The 19,138-nt window shown below is 57.3% G+C and overlaps 2 protein-coding genes across 2 annotated transcripts; one reads left to right on the forward strand and one right to left on the reverse strand.

Moving 5' to 3' along the window:
• Window positions 1-6,399: 6,399 nt before the first annotated feature.
• DLX2 (distal-less homeobox 2) lies at window positions 6,400-7,695 on the forward strand. The gene is made up of 3 exons (XM_086615913.1): window positions 6,400-6,724; window positions 6,950-7,137; window positions 7,384-7,695. Exons 1-3 carry the CDS (start codon window positions 6,400-6,402, stop codon window positions 7,693-7,695), a joined length of 825 nt encoding a protein of 274 aa, XP_086472039.1.
• An 8,552-nt stretch (window positions 7,696-16,247) lies between these two features.
• On the reverse strand, window positions 16,248-17,904 carry DLX1 (distal-less homeobox 1). Its single transcript, XM_086615771.1, has 3 exons — window positions 17,592-17,904; window positions 16,867-17,066; window positions 16,248-16,502 (listed from the first exon to the last, which is right to left on the reverse strand). Exons 1-3 carry the CDS (start codon window positions 17,902-17,904, stop codon window positions 16,248-16,250), a joined length of 768 nt encoding a protein of 255 aa, XP_086471897.1.
• Between the last annotated feature and the right edge of the window lie 1,234 nt (window positions 17,905-19,138).

Genomic DNA, 19,138 nt, shown 5'->3' on the forward strand with positions numbered 1-19,138 from the left:
AGGCCAGTAACTCTTGTGAATCTGAACGTAGTTTCTTTCATCCCTTTCTCTCCAAGGGACAAACAATTTCAGGATAGATACGTGTGCAGACTATGAGGGTGAGTGCTCCTCACAGACAACTTGCTGCCCGAAACTCCCTCTGTTTTCATACTTACATGACGGACTCCAGCTACACAGCTCGAGGAAAAGGTCCCCCAGCCAGTTCACGGAACAGCTGTGGCTTTGCAGGTCAAGATGATCTCAGCTCACTCACTTCTGATCATGTCGACTTCACCACTTTTAAAAACAGAAAGCAAAAGAACTTCAAGGACAGTTATTTTTTGTGGTTGGTATGTGCTTATTTTCTCAATACGGGAAAGAAGATTTTCTTTTAAGTTTGCATCTTCAGGCGATTCACCATCTCTGCTTAAGCTGCCTACAAAGGCTGGCGATAGCCAGTGACAAATCCCAGAGCACATGTCCAAGCATTACTGTGAAGAGGTTCTGTAGTTTGCACGGCCCACAATTTGAGTCCATTTAGTGTGGCATTCCAGATGGAAATGCAGCCGTCTAGGACTTGCACCAAGTGTGTTGCAGCTGTATAATCCACTTAGGAGATCTGTTCTTAAGTATATCTTCTTTAAAGCAAAACAAACATCCCATCCTTCCAAGCAAGACATTCACGTTTTCCAGCAGGAACAGATCCTGTTATTCGCCCATCAGAGGAGGTGCCAACTCAAGCGGCATGCTGCAGAAGAACTGCACTCCACGCCTCAGGCCGTTCACTGGCACTACAAATCAAAACCCATCCAAGCACACTGAGGCGACAGAGCGTTCCTCAGCTCTAAATACCCCTGTCCACTAAACTGAACCCTCAAAATAATCACACTTACACTAAAACCAGAGCAATCTAGGTTATTCTCCGTGTTCAACGGTCTGCTTAAACCATGCTTAGACTGCACAGGTAAAGGTTGTACAGGTGTCACAAACAAGGCATAAAAACCCTGTTCTACACTACCCATGCAAAATGAGAGTTCATAACAACACAAATGATCAACTCAGCCTAAATCTGCTCCCACAAAATACGCCTCTCAGCTTCTCTCATACTTGTCATCTACAGCAGTATTAGAAATTATCTAATGATTCATTTTGAAAGTATCTTTCCTGTATGCTCTTACTAAAGATTTTTTCCATCTAAATATTCACATAAAAAACACTTTCAACAAAGATTTACCTGTGGGCTGAACCTGAGTTTGATCAAATCCACCGTAAAGCGGGCTCAGAACCACCTGCTCCAGAGTGTGCGTGTACCTGCAGCTACAGTTGCCCAGTCTGTGGCTGGTTAACATCCTTGTGTAACACTATTAAAAAAATTACTTTCTAGCTGTTCTACCAATCTCCTTCTATAGAAAAAAGCATATAGCTTTTGTCAGTGCTGTTACTTACAATACAGCTGGTAAAGCAAAAAAAATCTGGAAACACAAGAGCTGGTCAGAACATGCTGAAGGGCCCTAATTAAGCACTGAGTGGACTTTCACAGCCACAAAGGAGGCAAGAGGGAATGCTTGGGTGTGCTCTGCTTCATTCCCAAAACCCACGTGCCACACATGGAGGATTGCTGCTCTACTGCCTTTACATTCTGCATACAGACCTTCCATCCCTCCTGCATCTGTAGCAATAATTAGATCCAAGAATGTGCTGATATTAGACACTTGCCCCAATGCATCAGGTTGTGCAGTTCCTGGATACAGTACAAGGAAACAAATCAGAAACACCTGTGCTAAGTAACACTGGACTAATCCACTATTAAAAGTCACAGATTGTACTCCAGTCTGCAAAGCTTTCTACTGAATAAAGGTTCTGAGCTGCCAGTGAATCTTCACCAAGAAAGATAATCTGAGGCCAAGACAGCTTAATAAACAACTCTGAAAGGATTTTACAGAGCCAATGTCTCCTATCATGCTTGTATAAGCTGTTTACAACAAGGGGCTAAGAAAGGAAACCTCAGGGAGCCACGCAAGGGGGTATTTCTTCCCAGAAGAGTTTTTTGATTTTTGGAATGAAGTAATCTGATGCACAGATGGATGAGACAATAAACAGTTTTTAGAGAGGGAAACGATAACGCTAGATTCTGAAACTAAGCACAGCAGGTAGCGAGCTTCCGGATGGGTGTTGAAAAGACTCACACAATTTCCTAAAAGCTGATACGCTTAATCCCTCAGAAAAGGAAGATTTAACTGTTACCATTACTCCCAAGTGTAATACCAGATCTCACGGGTACAATGCAAGCATAAACCCTTCTCATGGCTTCATGTGGCACATGATTTAAACAACCCTTCTATTATGAAGACAAACTCTCAGGACTATACGATGTACTGTATCACCATAAATCCACTCGAAAGCATTTCTCATGGCCACGAAAAGAAACTTGTACTTGTTAACATGCCACTGCAGTAGAGACCAGTGTTTAATTAGGATTTTGTAACATTATCAGAAATAACAGGCTGATTTCCCAAGATTCACCACATTCCCACTGAAATAAGTGAAGTGGTTCAGGCAGATGTGGATCATAATGGATAACAAAATATTAACAACCACAGCAGATTAAAAATGTATTTCTTTCTTAATGCTGAGTGTGGTTCTCTTCAAGTCAAACTTGAGATAAAACATCATGGGACAACTTGCTCTGTTGGTCCCTAGGTTGAATCTATATCATATCTAAAGACTGAGGACACCAGTCTTTAAGTGCTTTTACATTTTTCTCAGGTGAAGTCTGTTTTAGGAAGAGAATCACAGAAATAACAATCAATAAAAAAATAAAATAAATCATACCAGGCAGGAGAGTTGCTGTAGCCATTTCAATGAGTCATACACAAATGGCCTGTTAAAAAAAAATATACATATATCCATTAATACAAAGTGGTCAGCTGGAGAGATGATGATTTTGAAGACTGATGGTCTCTTCTTGTGTTTGTACACACTGTGTTGGTATACTTGATAAACAAAATATGTCCACAGTCCTAGCAGCATGAGGATGCTTCTAAAACAAAAAAGTCAACAACAACAAGGCAGCTCAACTGTTTTGCAACCTCTGGCAATAAGTGCTGTACATTTATATAAACATCACGATCAAAACTTTTGAACACTGAACTTCTCTGTAATGAGAAGGCAAGTATCTTTCTCCTGTACGCAACTGAGCAACTAACATCCATAAGATACATATTTTTTTGATCATCCAAACATTCCCTCTCACAGGACATAAAAACACATGATCTATTACACCATAACCAAGCAAGATTGCCAAGTAGTGATAGCAGGTACACAAAACACTCCTGCTCTCCTCCGAGTTTTACCTCATGCTCTAGTCTCCCTAGTTCCTTTCTAAGTACCCATCTGGACAACACACACAATTCCCAAAGCAGAGAGAAAAAAAGTAGAATTAAAATTATAAACTCAACATGAGACCATGAAAACACATAAACAGGTCTGCCTAACACCAGTATCTTTTTAAACTCCTCGCTAATACCAAGACTGATTCAGATGAGTGTTTTAAAACCATTCATGGTAGCCGAGTTATCTCTCACCTAGTATAACCTTTCCTCCTTCCTTCCTGCTGCCTGACGCCTTCCCTCCCTGCACCATGACCTGTTGACTTTCATGGCCTGAAGAGTCATGCTCTTATTTATACGAGCTGATGTTTAAAATAACCACCTTACTCACGAGGAAAGCTCAGGTAAATGAAAAATAATAAAATCAGATCTACAAGATCAGCCATGTGAATATATATGTAACTCTCCAGTGATCGTTCCAGTAGAGCCTGTGCCACCACACAGGCAAAAAAAAATGCAGGAACAAAGCCGTAAGACTCTGGAGCAGCTACCATGTAACAATTCACTTAAATTTGTGAGCTCTGCGCTACCCGACGAGGAACAACTGGACAACTTGCATGAGAAAGACTATTCATATAAGCTGAAGTAAAGGAAACCATGCCCTTTACTTTTTGCGTAAATCACCATGCACGTGCATGGGGCTATACAGCACTATTCATTTTAATTAAAAAAGAAGTTTTGCCACAAGACAAATTTCCAACAAAGTCTTTTGCGTTATGAAGTCCTTAAAACGGGATACCATAAGGTGATAAGTCCTTTCTCCTCTGGAGGTTTTGCGGGTTTTTTAAGCTAACTCGCATGCTCCAAAACGTGACGAAAGAAGAGCAGCTGATTGCCCTCATCTCTGCCGATAACCACCAAACGCTGTCTGTCTCCCGCTTCTCTCCCGTGCCAGCCAGCGGCTGTTTCAGGCTGCTGACCCCATCCAGCAATGGACAGAAATCGTTGTACGAAGATGCAAGTTGGGACAGCAGTAAGCTCAGCCTGCAGATTTTATAAACGAGCTTTTTTTTTTTTTTTTTTTGCATTAAACACTGTATTTGAGAGAGACAGCCGCACGCGAGCCCCCCGATACAGGCGCCGTGCCCTCTCCGTAACTACCGCTGCTCCTTCCCGGCCCGCCTCCGGCACCCCGCGGGCTCCGCTGGCCCAGGCACGGCCGGGCGCCAGGGACCGGCGGTGTCACCCCGAGTTCTCGGCTCCTCGCTTCTTTCGGAGGCCGCACCCGCGGCTTAACGCCGGCCCGGCCGAGCACCCGCCGTCCCGCTCCCGGCGCCACCTGCTACTGCCGGCGCCGCGGGGCCCCGGCGCGGCCCCGCTCACCTTCGCCTGGCGCCGCCCCGCCGGGCACAGACGGCCAGGCTCCAGCCGCGTTCCGCTTCAAAGCGACCGCAGCGGGGCCGCGGCCGGGGCGAGGCCGCCCCGCCCCGGGCAGAGCCGCCCGGCACCGGCACCGGCACCGGCACCTGCGCCCTGAGGGAACGGCCCTCCCGCCGGGCGGGGGCGAGCGCCAGGAAGGGTGCTGAGGGGGCGCGCGCGGGGCTCGTGGGGGCGCGCTGGGGCCGCCAGCCTGGTGCGACACTTGTAAGTGACGCCCCGGCGGCCGGCCTGTCCCTTTGTCCCTTTTTCCCCCGTTTTTGTCCCGTCCGCAGCCACCCTCGCACCAGCGCCGCCCCGCTCCCCGCCCTCTCCACAGGGGCCCTCACCGAGCACCCACGAGGCTCCCGCCCTGCCCACGCGCCGGGACGCGGCCGCCTCGCTCGACGCAGCCCCGTCCGCGTTTTACCCTCCCCCCGCGAAAGAAACGCGCTTCCTGAGAAGCGGCTCCGCTCCGCGGCGGGACAACCAAGCGAGAAAAATCGGCAGAAAGTTTAAAAACAAAACCAGTTTCGAGGGCATTTCCCTGCCCCTCTGAGACACCATTCCGGCTGACGCCGGCAGACGCCCGCCTGGCCCCGCTGCCCACGGCCGCTACACCGGTTGCTGCTGCCCCGTGGTGCTGCCCCCGGCAGAGGGCGGCCGAGGTCAGCGCCGCCGCGCCCGCCCGCCTTCCTCCCCCCCTGACGGCCGGCGCCGTTCTCGGTGCAGCCGCAAGCCGACAGGAACGGAGCGGGAAGACCGGCGGTCGCCGTCCCGCCGTCGTGCCGGGGCCGCAACAACGCGCCGTTACCGGCTGCCGTGTGGAGGGACGTCCCGCGGGTGCCGCGACTGCTGTGTAAAATACACGTGCGTGCGTAGCAGACGGAGCGTCGCCCCTCCGCGTGTAAGGTTGCGGAGGTTTCGCTGGGAAGCGCTGCTACGCTGACACGGAGAAGGGGATGGTGTTCTCCCCCTGGGGCCGCTCCTCTGGGGCCAGGACAGCCGGGAGGGCCTCTCGAAAGCGGTCCCCCCAGCTCCGCCCGCCGCTTGCCGTCCCACGCGAGGATGCCGCTCACGGGGATTCGGACGCCGCGGGCCTTTCCCTGGGGTCACCAGCCGGGCGGGGGCACACACCGGGTACAGCGCTGCAGAAGCAGTCGGGCCGAGCTGCAGCCCCCAGCGCTCGCCGACGGCGGTCGGACCGCCCCGTCGGACCGCGCCGCCGGCAGCGGAGAGGGGGGCGCGGCGTGAGTCCACGACGGGGCCGTGGAAGGTCCCGGTGTCGGGACGGCCCGTGGCGCCGCGCAGCCCCGTGCAGGGCGCAACCCCGCGGCCGCTGGTGCCCGTGTCCGCGCCCGCCGCCGCTCCCGTCCCGCGCCCCGCGAACCAGCGGGGATGCGGCGCGGCCGGGCGCCCCATTGGCCGTTGCTAGGTGACGTGCGCCGCGCCACGTGACCGGTGTTAAATGCCGTCCCGGCGGCGCGCGGCGCCGCAGAGCCCGTCCCGCTGGCGGCGGCGGGAGCGCGGCTGCCCGCCCCGGCCCGGCCCGGCCCCGCGGGCGCGGAGCGCAACGCAGCGCGGCGAGCATGGTGGTGCGGCCCTGAGCGCCTCTCCCCCGTGGGGACGGCCACGGGGCGGCGGCGGCCCGTGCCCCGGCGGGCGGGGCCGCGGGATGACCGGGGTGCTGGAGAGCCTGGTGCCGGACATGCACGCCCGCCAGCTCTCCGCCGGCAGCTACCACCAGCACGGCAGCCTGCACAAGCCGCAGGAGTCCCCCACGCTGCCCGTCTCCACGGCCACCGACAGCAGCTACTACACCAACCAGCAGCACGGGGCGGCGGGCGGGCCCCCCTACGGCCCGGGGGGCTCTTACCCCTACTCGGGCGGCGGCACCGCCCCCTACTCCGCCAAGGCCGGCTACGACCTGGGCTACGCGGGCGCCTACAGCTCCTACGGGCCCTACGGCAGCAGGGCCTCTCCGGCCAACAACGACTCCGGTACGTCCGACCCCCGGGGGGTGCGGTTCGGGGGAGCCGGCGGGAGCCCGGCGGCCCCTCCAGGCCTGGCGAGGAGGCGGTCGGGGCTGAGGACCCGGGGCGGGCGGGGAGGGAGCTCGTCTCCGGCGGGCCGCCCCGACGGGGCGGGCGGTGATGCAGCGCTGCGGGCAGGGCCCGGGGCGGCGGGGCCGCCTCTCCTTACCGGGGCCGCCGTTTCTGCCACAGCAGAGAAGGAAGACTGCGAGCCGGAGATCAGGATCGTGAACGGGAAGCCGAAGAAAGTGCGGAAGCCCCGGACCATCTACTCCAGCTTCCAGCTGGCAGCTCTGCAGCGGCGCTTCCAGAAAACCCAGTACCTCGCCTTGCCCGAGAGAGCGGAGCTGGCGGCCTCCCTCGGCCTCACCCAGACACAGGTACGGCTCTCCCACCGCGAGGCCCCGGGCACGTCCCCCCGCGTTGGGGCCGCTCGCCCTCCGCGGGGCGGCGGGGTCGAGTGCGGGCGTGGGAAGGGGCCCGGTCGCGGCGCCTCGATAGCCGCGGGGTGGGAGGCGGTGGAAGCGGCCGCGCCTCCGACGAAGCGCCAGGACCGCTCGGGGCTGCTAAAACTGCGCGGCCGACCCCGGGGAGGCTGCCGCCGCCTGATGCCCTTCTCTCCCCAGGTGAAGATCTGGTTTCAGAACCGCCGCTCGAAGTTCAAGAAGATGTGGAAGAGCGGCGAGATCCCGACGGAGCCGCCCCTCCGCCGCAGCGTCTCGCCGCCGCCCTCCGCTTCACCTCCCGCCTGGGACTTCTCTCCGCACCCGCGCACGGCGGGCGGCGCCGGCACCGGCAGCCCCAGCCCCGCCGCCGCCTTCCTCGGTAGCTACTCGTGGTACCCGCCGGCGCCCGGCGGCCCCGCGCACCTGCCGGCGGCCGCCCCCCTCCCGCAGCCGGCGCAGCCGCCGCACCACCCCGGCGGCGGCATCTTCTAGGCGCCGGAGAGACTTGAGCCCGCCGAGTCGCGCCCGGCAGGCGCGGGGCACCGAGCTGCAGCGCTGGTGTTCTGGTGAAGCCTGGCTCCGGCCGTCCCGGCGGAGAGGAACCGCTCCGCGGCCCGGCCCGGCGCGACACCGGCGGCGGACCCCGTGTGCGCTCGGCCCCGCGGGGTCCGCCCTCCCGCCGCCAAAATAACCACGCTGCGGAACAAGCACCGACCGGCCTCCCTCCGTCTTTCTTCCTCCTCCCCGGCTTTTCCACAAACCACCGGTGCAGAACTTTGGTTAACTTTATTTTTTATTTTTTTTAAATTGATAGGTGCCTTTGCGGATGACCTCACTCCTCACTTTGATGTTGGGGATTTAAAAAATAAAATGTAAAAAAAAAAAAGATAAATAATTTTTATATGTAGATTTAAAACAAGAGCATCCCGTGTTTAAGTTACCCTTTTTAACCGTGAACGAAACCGTCCGGCGAGGGGGACCGGTCGCAGGCGGCGGTGCCGGCCGGGCTATGACCCCCCGGCGCGGGGTTTCTAGCCCCGAGGGAGCTTCCCCGGGGCGGGCGACGAGCCACGGCGAGCCCTCCGCTCCGACCCTCCCGCCGGCAACCCCGCCACTGGTCCTGCCCCCACGCCGTTTGATGTCTAGAGTCGTGGGGAAAAAAAAAAAAAAAAAAAGGTATTTTTGGTTATTTATTATGGAAAACTTAAACACTCTTTAATGTTTCTTTTACAATAAGCAGAGATTATTTAAATAAATTATTGTTTCCATGGTGCCCGCACTGAGTTTCTTTAGGGAGGGAGGAGGTTGGGGTGTCGATCCGGACCCCGGCGCTCGGTCGGTGTTGAGGGAAAGAGCTGCGTCCCCTCCACCCCCTCCCCATTGCAACTGTTGCCGCAAGCCGGCAATCTTCCCCCATCTCTCCCCCACTCCTTTCCCGTCTACAATAAAATCTCGCCTCTCACAGTCTTCTCGGCGAGGCCATGAATCACTCAGCTCTGCTTGCAGCAGCCCAGAGCCGCCCCCCCTCCACCCCCTCCGGCCTGCTGGCGCCAGCGACATTTCGCCCGAGAGCGGTTCCTGCCGTCTCCCAGACGGGCCAGAGGGGTTCGGGGCTGGGCCGTGTCCGGACAACGGGGGACGCCTGCAGCTGGTCCCCGGGCGCAGCCCTGCCGCGGAGAAATTTCGCCTTCGCCTCCGCGTCGGTGGCACCCAAGCCAGTAGCCTGTGTGGGAGCTTTGCTCGGGCGGGAGCTGGTGGGTGCCCTGTGGCCGTGCGAGGGCCGGAGGCACCGGCTGAACCTCTCCCGGATGTGCCCCTGGAGGGCTGGACGCCTCAGGATGTACCCCACTGGGATGTAGCCCTGCAAGCCTCACCCCTCATAGCTGAACCCCTCCGGGATGTACCCCTCGAGGGCTGGACACTGCCAGGATATAGCTCTCTGAGAGGCTCCGTACCCCTCTCTGCATCCCTCCGAACTGAACCCCCTTCTAGGCTGCACCCCTCTGGGCTGCCCCCCTCGGGACGTACCCCTCCCGGTTGTGGCCCTCCCAGCTGTAACCCCGAGGGGTGTATGTACCCCTCCGGCCTGCATCCCTGGAGGTCCTGGCAGCTGGAAGAAGTAAAAGGAGGTGAGAGAGGGGTCTCTGCCCCTTGTCGCCCCGAGGGCCCCGCCAGGCTGGGAGAGTGCGGGGGGAGAGGGACCAATGTGAAGGATCTTGCAGACAAGATGATGAAGAGGCCCCGGCCAGCTCGCCCGAGGCAGGGAATGTGCATGTCGGCCGAGACTCTCCCGACAGACCTTGGCCTCAGGAGCACGGGCAGGGCCGTGGAAGGGGCGGGGGGGCCGGTCCCACAGGGGACATGCCGGATTTGGGGGGCCCGAGAGGGCGGATTACTTCCGAGAGCTCCGGGAAAGCTTGGGGGCGAGGGGAGGGGGGGGGAGAGGGGCGAAGGAGGAGTGAGGAAAAGAGAAATAGGGGGGGATGCTGGAGGACGAGAGAGGCGCCTGCAGAGGAGGCGAGAGGAGGGAGCGGGAGAGACAAAAGGGGAAAGCGGAAGCTGTCCGCCGGGCCCGGCGCTGCCCCGGCGGCGCGGACGGGGAGGAGAGCCCAGACCCTCCCCGGGAAACAGCGGGGCCGGCCCGTCCCGCACCTCCCCACTCCGTCATCCCTCCCGCCGGCGCGGGGAGACCTGGAGGGAGCGACCTCGGCCGCCCGCTCCTGTCGGAAGGAAAGAGTTTCCCCGCTGGCTGGTGGCGAGGAGCCGAGGCGGCGGTCACGGAGCGGGGCGGGGTGGGGAGGCAGCGGAGCCGCCTCCAGAAACAGGGGCATGCATGGGGGGGGGGCACGCGTGGCAAGCAGCGCCGCGGAGCCCCCCGCCCCCGCGGTGTGGCAGGGGCTGTGCTCCCGGCAGCGCGCGGAGTCTCCGCGGCCGCGGCGCGGAAAGGAGGGGGCTGGGACACCCCTCTGCCAGGTGGCAAGTTTTGCTAAACCGCTCGTCCGGGATGCAAGAGGAAACCGTGGGTGCGGGACACGGCCGGAGTGGGGACAGAGTCCCCCGTACCGTCGTCCTTACAGGCGCTTCTCGCTGTAAAATAAAGTTCCCCCGAAACACCTGCCCGTCCCACCCCCCGTCCCCCTGCCCCCTCCCCGCCGTATCTCCTCGCCCAGCGACTCCAGCGCGGTGCGGTACGGAGCGTGGCTCGGCCCCGTGGGGTCGGGCGGGATGCCGAGAGCGGCGTGGGGTCGCCGGGGCGGGAGCGCTTGTCAGCGGTCAGGGAGCAGAGAACCCCGCCCCGGGACGGGGGAGACCGCGGGCCGCCCCTATTGCCCTCCGCACTTCCCTTCTCCTAGTTAGTGATTTATTATTTTATCATGTATTTATAAGTATTTATTTGCTGCCTGCTAGCAGCAGCTCTCCCTGGGCTCTCTGCACCCGGTGTGTGCGCGGGGGTGTTCGTGCTTCCCCCTGAAGCATCCCATCCCAGCAGCTCCCGGAGCCCTCCCAGGCTCCGCATTTCGCCCGCTGCTCGCACGGGCTTGGGATGCGGCTCGCACCGTGCTGGGCACGGCGAAGGCGAGCGGCTGCATGGGCGCACTGCCCCTCCGCGCGCACCGCAGATGCATACGTATAGATATGTGTATGTTTGTGATCTGCTTTCTCCTGCTCTTTTCCCGTCCGATGGGACGGGGCAGGCACCGCTGTGAACCGTGTGCCCCCGCACAAGGCGGCAGCGACGCGGGGCCCGGCCGCCCGGGGCCGGGAAGAGCCGCGGGGAGCAGGGCAGCCGAGGGGCGAGAGCTGCCCCTGCCTCCCCAGCGCTCGGGGAAGGGATTGGGGCGGGGGGCTGGGCCGAGTCCGCCCCACGTCCCAGCGTCGACGGCCCCCCCGTCGGGCCCATCCCCGGGCGGGGGCGGCTGAGCGGGGCCGGTCCCGGGGGGGCGGCCGGGGTAAGTGACGGCTCCGCGGCCAGCCCGGTCGGGGGGGGCCGGCCCGGCAGTCGCCCGGGCGAGGGGCACCCGCTGCCTCCCCGGCGCACGGGCGGGGCCGGCCGGGCTTGTGCCGTGGGTAGGCAATTTACTCATTTGCCCCGGTGAAAAGAAAAAGTACGAGAAATTCAATTAAAGCGGCTCTGGCAAAAGGAGTTATTTGAGGCATGAATGTCTCCCCTAAAGCTGCAGCAATCATGTGGCATTAGACACTTCCGGAATCCTATAGCCAACTTGAAAAATCCCAGACCCCTTTTTTCCCTAATTTTTGCTCTGATCTGTAATTTTATCCACATTTGCACTAGTTTGAGCATTCTGGCTCTCCCATCTGAAAGCCTGCAATTACTATATAATTCTTCGCAATTTCACATGTCCTAATATGGACTGTAATTTTTGCGCAAGACAATTTCCTGCTATTTCAAGCATCAACATTGTCAAAGTTGTATGTACATAATAAATGGGAATATCAATGCATAGTTTTTAGCATAACATCTTGACTCCTCGATAATTATATCCGTTCGGAGCCTACGCAGAATTAGCCTGAATTGCATGGTAACTGCTGCTGCTTTAAAATTTTTAAAAATTACTCATAATTTTCCCAAAGATTACCAAGATCTCGAGTGCACAATGTCATCAGCGTAATGAAGAGTAAACATTTATGCTAATAATCTGCAATTTTTTTCATCAGCTATAAAGACAGAGGCTATATAGCAGAAAATTTCAGTCATATTCTGCAAGAGCCGAGCTGCAAAAAGGCTGCTGCGCTCAGAGGCATGTGCATCTCTGGGGGATCTCAATCCACATTTGCACTCTCAGGATATTATTATTGTGCTCGGCTTCTTTTTTTTTTTTTTTTTTTTTCTTTCCTTCCCCCCTTTCTTTCTCCCTCCCCGATCGTCTCCCTGTCTCTCACATTCTCTCGCTCCTGTAACTTTCGTAGCAAAAAGCCGCGTTCGGTCCTTCAGTTTCTTGTACAGCAGAGACTTGTGCCCAGAGCCTCCGGGACCGCGGCGGAAGGTAAGGGCGGCGACACAGGCTCCCTTCCCGCGGGGGCAGGTGAGTGCACGGGGCGCGACGTGGACGGATGCCCCGCGCGGGCCGCGGGAGGGGAGTGGGGGGGGGAAGCACCGGCAGCGGCTCCGCCGCCCCAGTCTCCCGCAAAACTTCCCGCCGGCGGCGCCAGGGCGAGGGAAGGGAGCGGGGCGCCGGGCCGGGCGCCGGGGATGCCGCGCACAGCCGAGCCGAGCCGAGCCGAGCCGCGCCGTGCCGGGGCATCCCGCGGGCCGAGCGGCGGAGCGCGGCGCGGGTCGGAGCGGGGGCACTCGCCGCCCGGGGCTTCCGCGGGGGCCGGGGGCTGGCGGCGCCGGGGCGCGCTCGTTTTCGGTGGTGGTTTTCGCGGTGCGCGTTTGTCGGTTCCTTGCAAAGGGGAGCGTTACTGCCCGGTTCCCGGCCGGGAGGCGGGAGGGGAGGGCACCGGCGCGAGGGGGGGGACATGGCGCTTTGTCACCGGCGTGAGAGCGGCGGCGGTGGCGGGAGCGGGGCAGGCGGCAGGCGGCGGGGAGAGCGGAGCGGGCGGCGGCGGGGATTTCTTATCCCCCTCTGTCAAACGAAGGGAGCAAATTCCTAATGCAGACGGGCTTGGGCTCTGATATTTGATTTTTTTCTAGTTTCAGGGACCGCTCTGTGCTCTGCAATTAGATTGACACATGTACAACAGCCCCAGCCATTCAAGGGGGTTCGCAGGGACACTCCAGAGGGTTGTGGGGTTTTTTTTTTTTTTTCTTTCTCTTTTTGGGTGGAAGATATTAAAGAGGTATCTGTTGTTTGGCAATTTTGCTAAGTCTGTCTTCATTACTTCAACATTGTGCATTTGCTAATTTGGGAGCCCCTTCCTATTGACAGCTCTGCTCCATACACCTGCAAGCAATTTGCAGAGCTCCAATATAGGAGAATTGCAGAGATGGCAGCTCGCACCTATTTTATTTTTTTTTTTCTTCGCTTTTCTCAATGCACAGCAAATTTGGCTTTCAGTGCGTTATCTCTTTTGTTAATGCAAAAAGATTCCCTGGGCGAAAAAATTGCTCATAATTACCAGAGAGATGGGGAAACTGCATTAGAATAAATAAACCTGAAATTACTGTAATTATGTTGTGTTTGATGGGCTCGGCTTGTAATCAAGAAGAGAATACAGTGAAATGATGCTGACCCTCTTGGGTTTGCAGCTGTACGCGCACTTTGGGGTCTTTTTTTTCAGAAAAAAAGTCATTTTGATCATCATTAAGCTGTGTGTAACCTATTTCAGAAGTGTTTGAAAATGAGGGGCACTTTTTTTTTTTCCCCAACAAGGAAAAAATATATCCCAAAATTACATTTTGCCATCTACAGGCTCATCCATAAGGTTGTGTTTGCAGGGTGACAATTGTTAAAGGTATAATATTCGAAATCAGGACTTAATCATTGTAATGAGGTATTGTTTCAATATAAGCACCTTTGGATTATTCATAGTTTAATTAATATCCTCATTATGAAAATCTTCGAATCAGATATTTGATGAACTACTTGTCAGCAACAAGGCAGAATTAATTAGGCCTGTATTGAGATTAACATTTTCAAATGTACAATTATAGTAGACTCTAACTCAAGACCGCCTCGCTGAGAGAAAACTAATAATTTCTCTATTTGAACTGTTAGCAAGACGTTATTGAATTAGGAGAAGCTAATGTATCTTTAAAGCGCTCCGAGATGCTTGACCATCCCGTTCCTGGCCGGTCAAAGGCGTTCGGTCTCTGGCTGCAGCCGCCGCGGGAGCTGCGCGGGTCCTGGGGCGCTGCGGGGCCGCAGAGCGGCCGCGCTCCCGCTCTGCTCGGGGCTTCGGGCCGCTCGGGACCGGGCTTGGGCCGCGGCACCGCGGGAAATGCAGAGCTGGAAAGTATTTTCCAGTCCGGATCCAGCACCGCCGCGGGCCGCCCTGGGCGCGCCGCCGCGGGCCGCCGCGCCGCGTGTGCGCGCCCGGGCGGATGCTGTGCTGCCGCGCGTCGGCCGAGCGCCGGCCCCGCGCACCGGGAGTGGGTGCGTATCTCGGGACGTTTGCGCATTGCCCCCGCGGGGCTGCACACCCGCTCCTCCGCGGAACCTGCGCGCGGAGCCGCTCCTGCCTCCTCGCCGCTCTCCAGCGCTTTGCGGTCCGTGGTGGCTGCGGGCTGTGCCCGGCGCTGGGCCGCCCCGGGAGCGGATGCGGCTGAGCCCGGCGATGGGACAGCCGCGGCGGCGCCCGCACGGCTCCGCCGCTGTGGGGTCGGGGGGCCGGGGGTCTGTCCCAGCCCGCCCGCATACCCCTCCTAGCCCAGGAGCCGGTCCCAGGTCCCCCGCCGGCTCCTAGTCGCCCCTCTGCGGAGCGTCCCGCGGCCCGTCGCGACATCCGCCGCCGCCTCGGTGGGCCCGGCAGGGCGCAACCGGGGACAGGCTGCCCAGCCCGGGCCGCGCCGCCCCCCTGCACCCGCTTCGCCTCCCGGTTACGGCCGCCGCCGTCCCGCCGCTGAGCACGGAGCCTGGCCTGGGCCCCGCTCCCAGCCGCGCTACGAGACAGGGGGACACGCGCGTTTCTTTTTCCAAACCATAATTTTACTGTCTCAAAGAAACTTTATAACTTATGTACAAAGATTTGTGTGTTTTTTTTCCTTTCCTTCCCCAGATACAAAGCAATAAGTTAACATTCTCAATATAAAACTAAACTTTGACATATAGAACACTAAACACAGCCGAGCTCAGTTTATCACATCTTCCGAGTTTCACAAGTAAAATGTCAAGATCTCAGTACACAAAGCATCATGTTTTACAGCCACACGAAACAGAACGGAAATAATAATAATAATAATAATAATAATTAAAAAAAGGCTAAATTTGTGCAACATGTTTACGGAACAGTAATAATAATAATAAAGAATAAAATATGTACAGCGAGTAGCTCCTGCACGTCGGTTTGTGCATTTCGACTTCGGGCCGGGTTTCCGCGGGGAAGCCTCGCCGGGGCTGCGCGGAGCTGCGCGGGTGCGCCCGCCCGCCCTCCCGCCCGGCGGGTCCCCCCCCGCCGCCGCCGCCCTCGGGGCTCTCGATCCGTCCTCCGCGCCTTGCTTCACCTCCGCAAGGCGCTCGGCAGCTGCTGCGATTCCACTTCAGAGTACCAAACAATGTGCGTTTATTTCCTTTGTTAAATACGCGAGAAATGCCAATCATTCGGACCAAACCTCTCCACACCAGCGAAGTATAAAAGTTACCGTAAAAGTTAAAAATCGCATCCTTCTCTTGTGGTGATTTATTGGAGGGGGGAGCCGGGGCCGGGGGACGGTGCGTGGTTTTGTTTGAAGTAAACTCTGCATCCGAGCAGCGCGCTCCGCAAGCCGGACTGTCCGTTTGTTTCTAGCACTCCCATAGTGGTGATTTAAGTCAATAAATAAACCCCCTGTCTTCCCCTTTTAACAACAACAAAAAATATACAGATGAGCAGTGAAAGGTACAGAAAACGTCGAGGGAAAGAAGCTCTGGATATTGTACAGCTCCCTTCCCCCTTGCGACTGAAGAGACCGTCAGATCGCGGTAGTAAATAAATGACCTACATTTCAACAGACACAGACAGACAGACAGGACAGAGGAGAGGACTTCCCCCGCCCCCCCCCCAACATCTTTTTCTGATTGTCCCACAAAGCCGCGGCCGGCGCTCGCTCTGCTCCCAGGCTGTTGTGCGGTGCTCGGGGCCGCTCCGGCAGCTGTCAGCGGTGGGAACCGGCCCGCATCACATCTGTGCTCTCCTGCACCGAGCTACAGTGCAGCGTCCTAATGGCTGGATGGGCAAGAGACCTCCTGTTTGTTTGTTTCCTTGGGTTTCTTTTGTGGGTTTTTTACTCTCTCTCTCCCCCCTCTTTTTTTTTTTCCTTTCCCTTTTCCTTTCCCCCCCTTTCCTTTAATTTACTTTTTTTTTTCTTCTTTTTTTTTTTTTGTAATAATTTTAATTATTTTCGGGACCGATAGTGCTTGCGGTAGGGGAAAACGGGTTTAGAATCACATCAGCTGCGGCTGCTGCATAGCTTCTTGGTGGGCCGAAGGATACCACGACGTGTAGCTGGGGATGTAGGTGCCCGGGGTCCCCGACGAGGCCTTACCGGAGGCGGAGGTGGTATTCCACACCGGAGGCACTGGTGGCGAGCTGCCCGAGAGAGCCCTGCCGTTGGTCAAGGCGCTGCTCTCCAGGGCTGCCCCTCCTTGCTTCATCAGCTTCTTGAATTTGGAGCGCTTGTTCTGAAACCAAATCTTCACCTGCAAACGGGAACGGGGCAAGAGGCTCAGCATCCCTCGGGACGGTCCAGCATCCCCCCCCACCCCCGACATACGACAGACCCCCGCACCCGGCGCCCCTCCAGCTTCTCCCCCTTATCCCCCCGCCCTCCTCCCACCGTGGCTGCTCTGCCCGTTGCCATTTTGTGGTGCCAAACCACCCGGTAAGACCCCCGGGGGCCTCCGTGGCACCGGCTGCGCGTCCGCGGCGGGGCGGGCGTCGCGTCGCGCCGGGCCCCGCTGCCCACTGCTGTGAACCGTCTGCATCACGCGTGGGGGTCTCCTACGCTGGCGATGGGGTGAGGGAGAGGACACGGGAGAGGGGCCGGATCAGTGGGAGCTGTACCTGGGTCTGGGTGAGTCCCAGAGACGCTGCGAGCTCGGCTCTTTCCGGGAGAGCCAGGTATTGAGTTTGTTGGAACCTCCTGTTCAAAGCCTGTAGTTGCAAACTGGAATAAATAGTCCTGGGTTTGCGGATTTTTTTCCCTTTCCCGTTAAAGCGAACTTCCCCTCCTTCTACCACAGTGCTTTTCTCCGATTCGGCCCCTAGAAACCGCAAACGATGCAGAATAAGTAATAATAATAATAATAATAGCAGCAATAGTGATAATGGCAGTAACAGCAATAGCAGCAGCAATAGTAACAATAACAGCAGCAACATCAACAATAACAATAATGAGAGAAAGAAAAGTGAAGCTCCAGTAACGCTAACAAAGGCTCCGGGCGATTATGGCAGCCCAGGCTTCTTCCCAGAGAAAGTTTGCTATTTTTACAGGCTGCAGTTTAGGTTTAATTACCCTTAATTGCATACATTGTTTATAGCGCTACGCAATAAATAATTACGAAGACTAATACGTGCACATCTGGGTTGATTTCTTTTCCAGCCGGGCATTGTGTGCTCTGTGTACTGCTCCCCTGTGATCCTCAGCCTCTCCTGACTAATATTTTGTAATTTAATTTAATTTTTCCCCCCCGATAGATTTTTTTTTTTCATACAAGCAGCACCCTCCCTCCCTCCTTGCCTTCCCTCCTCCCTTCCCCCCCCCCCCCCCCAAAGCCGAGTGCACCTACCTGTCTCCTCTAACCGGGTCTGAGTCAGGCTGGAGCTGTTGGGGTAGGACTGCACTGAACTGATGTAGGGGTTGGTCGAGTGGCTGCTGACCGAGTTCACATAGGGGTAGCCCAGCGGTCGGGAGAAGGACGAAGCTGTGCTGTACGAGCTGTCAGGCTGAGAATGGCCCGCGGAGTGTAAACAGTGCATGGAATAGTGTCCGTGGGACATGGGAGAAGGAGACATTTGCTGGCTGGGCGGCCCAAACTCCATAAAGACAGCCTTCCCTGAGACGGGGCTATTTAGACTCTCTGGCATGGTAGTCATGGTCATTTCTTGTCGCTTGGTCTGTGTGTGTGTTCTCTCTTCAGCTTGCCTTTTTGGGGTCTGTTGTGTTTCTCAGGACAGGAAAGAACCCAATTTAAGCGGAACAGGGGTTTTCACTTTCCATTCATAAGAAAATGGAGTTTGTCTCTTTGAAAAGTCTAAGCATGATGCTGTAGATCTACACAAACTCGCCTAAAAGCTTTGACTCAGCCAAGTCTATGAATATTCATGAGCTGGCGGAGCTGATTGGTCCGCTGTCTTGCATAATCGCTTTGGATTGGTCCGAGGCGCTCGGGGCTCGCCCGGACCCCGGTGAGCACGGAGAACCGGACTGGCAGCGCCGCGCGTCCCCGACCGCCGGCCGCACGCCCCGACGGCACCGCTCGGCGGCCTCCGCCGCCTCCGCCCCGCTCCGCCGGCTCCCCGGCACCGGTCGCCGCCCGGCCCCGGGCGAGGAGCCGCCTGGGCCCTCCGCTCCCATCGCGGGCCGCCCCCTCCCGCCGCTCCCGGAGGCCGCCGAGCCGGAGCTCGGCGGGAGGCAGCGCACCTCCCTCCGCCCTTCTCCTCCGCCCCTCGCCGCGCAGACGGCGCGGAGGGGACGGCAGCCGCGCTCCGCGGGCCCGGGAAGGCTGCGGGGGTGCTGGCCCGCCGCGCGGGCCCCGCTCCCGTCCCGCTCCGGCAGACGGCGGCGGGACCGACAGACAAAGCGGGCGGCCCTCGGCTGCCGGCCGCGCACACTCCGCCGGTGCGCAGGGGCTCTTCGCTCCGGCCCGCGCGTCCCAGCGCCGCCCGCACCTCCGGAACGTGCCGCCCGGTTATTGCCGTTACTGTTCTTACATGGGGAAAAAAAAAAAAAAAAACAACCCAGAAAGAACAAAACACAACAAAGCCAACGAAACAGAAATCTCCCTGTACCGGGTATTTCAGCTTAAAATGAAAACTTCCGCGTGCGTGAGCGGTAAATGAGGTGGGACTTGGGAGATCCTCCCCAGAAAGCCCACGATGAATCCCAAATTACTTTGTTAGATAATTAGAAAGTGTTGATAATTATTTCTTTCATAATTCAGCGGTGTGACTATAACAGGAAAATGATCTCGCGAAAGTTCACACGTGCAGATGTATTAGTTACTGATTCATTTGATTAAATGCTAGTCTCAAGTGCTCTGATCCACAGCTGAAGGCGGCCCCATTAGCATAACACTGATGTTTAATTTTCATACGCATAATTAGCCATATATTT

This window comes from Tauraco erythrolophus, chromosome 8 (assembly GCF_009769465.1).
Source record: "Tauraco erythrolophus isolate bTauEry1 chromosome 8, bTauEry1.pri, whole genome shotgun sequence".
NCBI lineage: Eukaryota > Metazoa > Chordata > Aves > Musophagiformes > Musophagidae > Tauraco > Tauraco erythrolophus.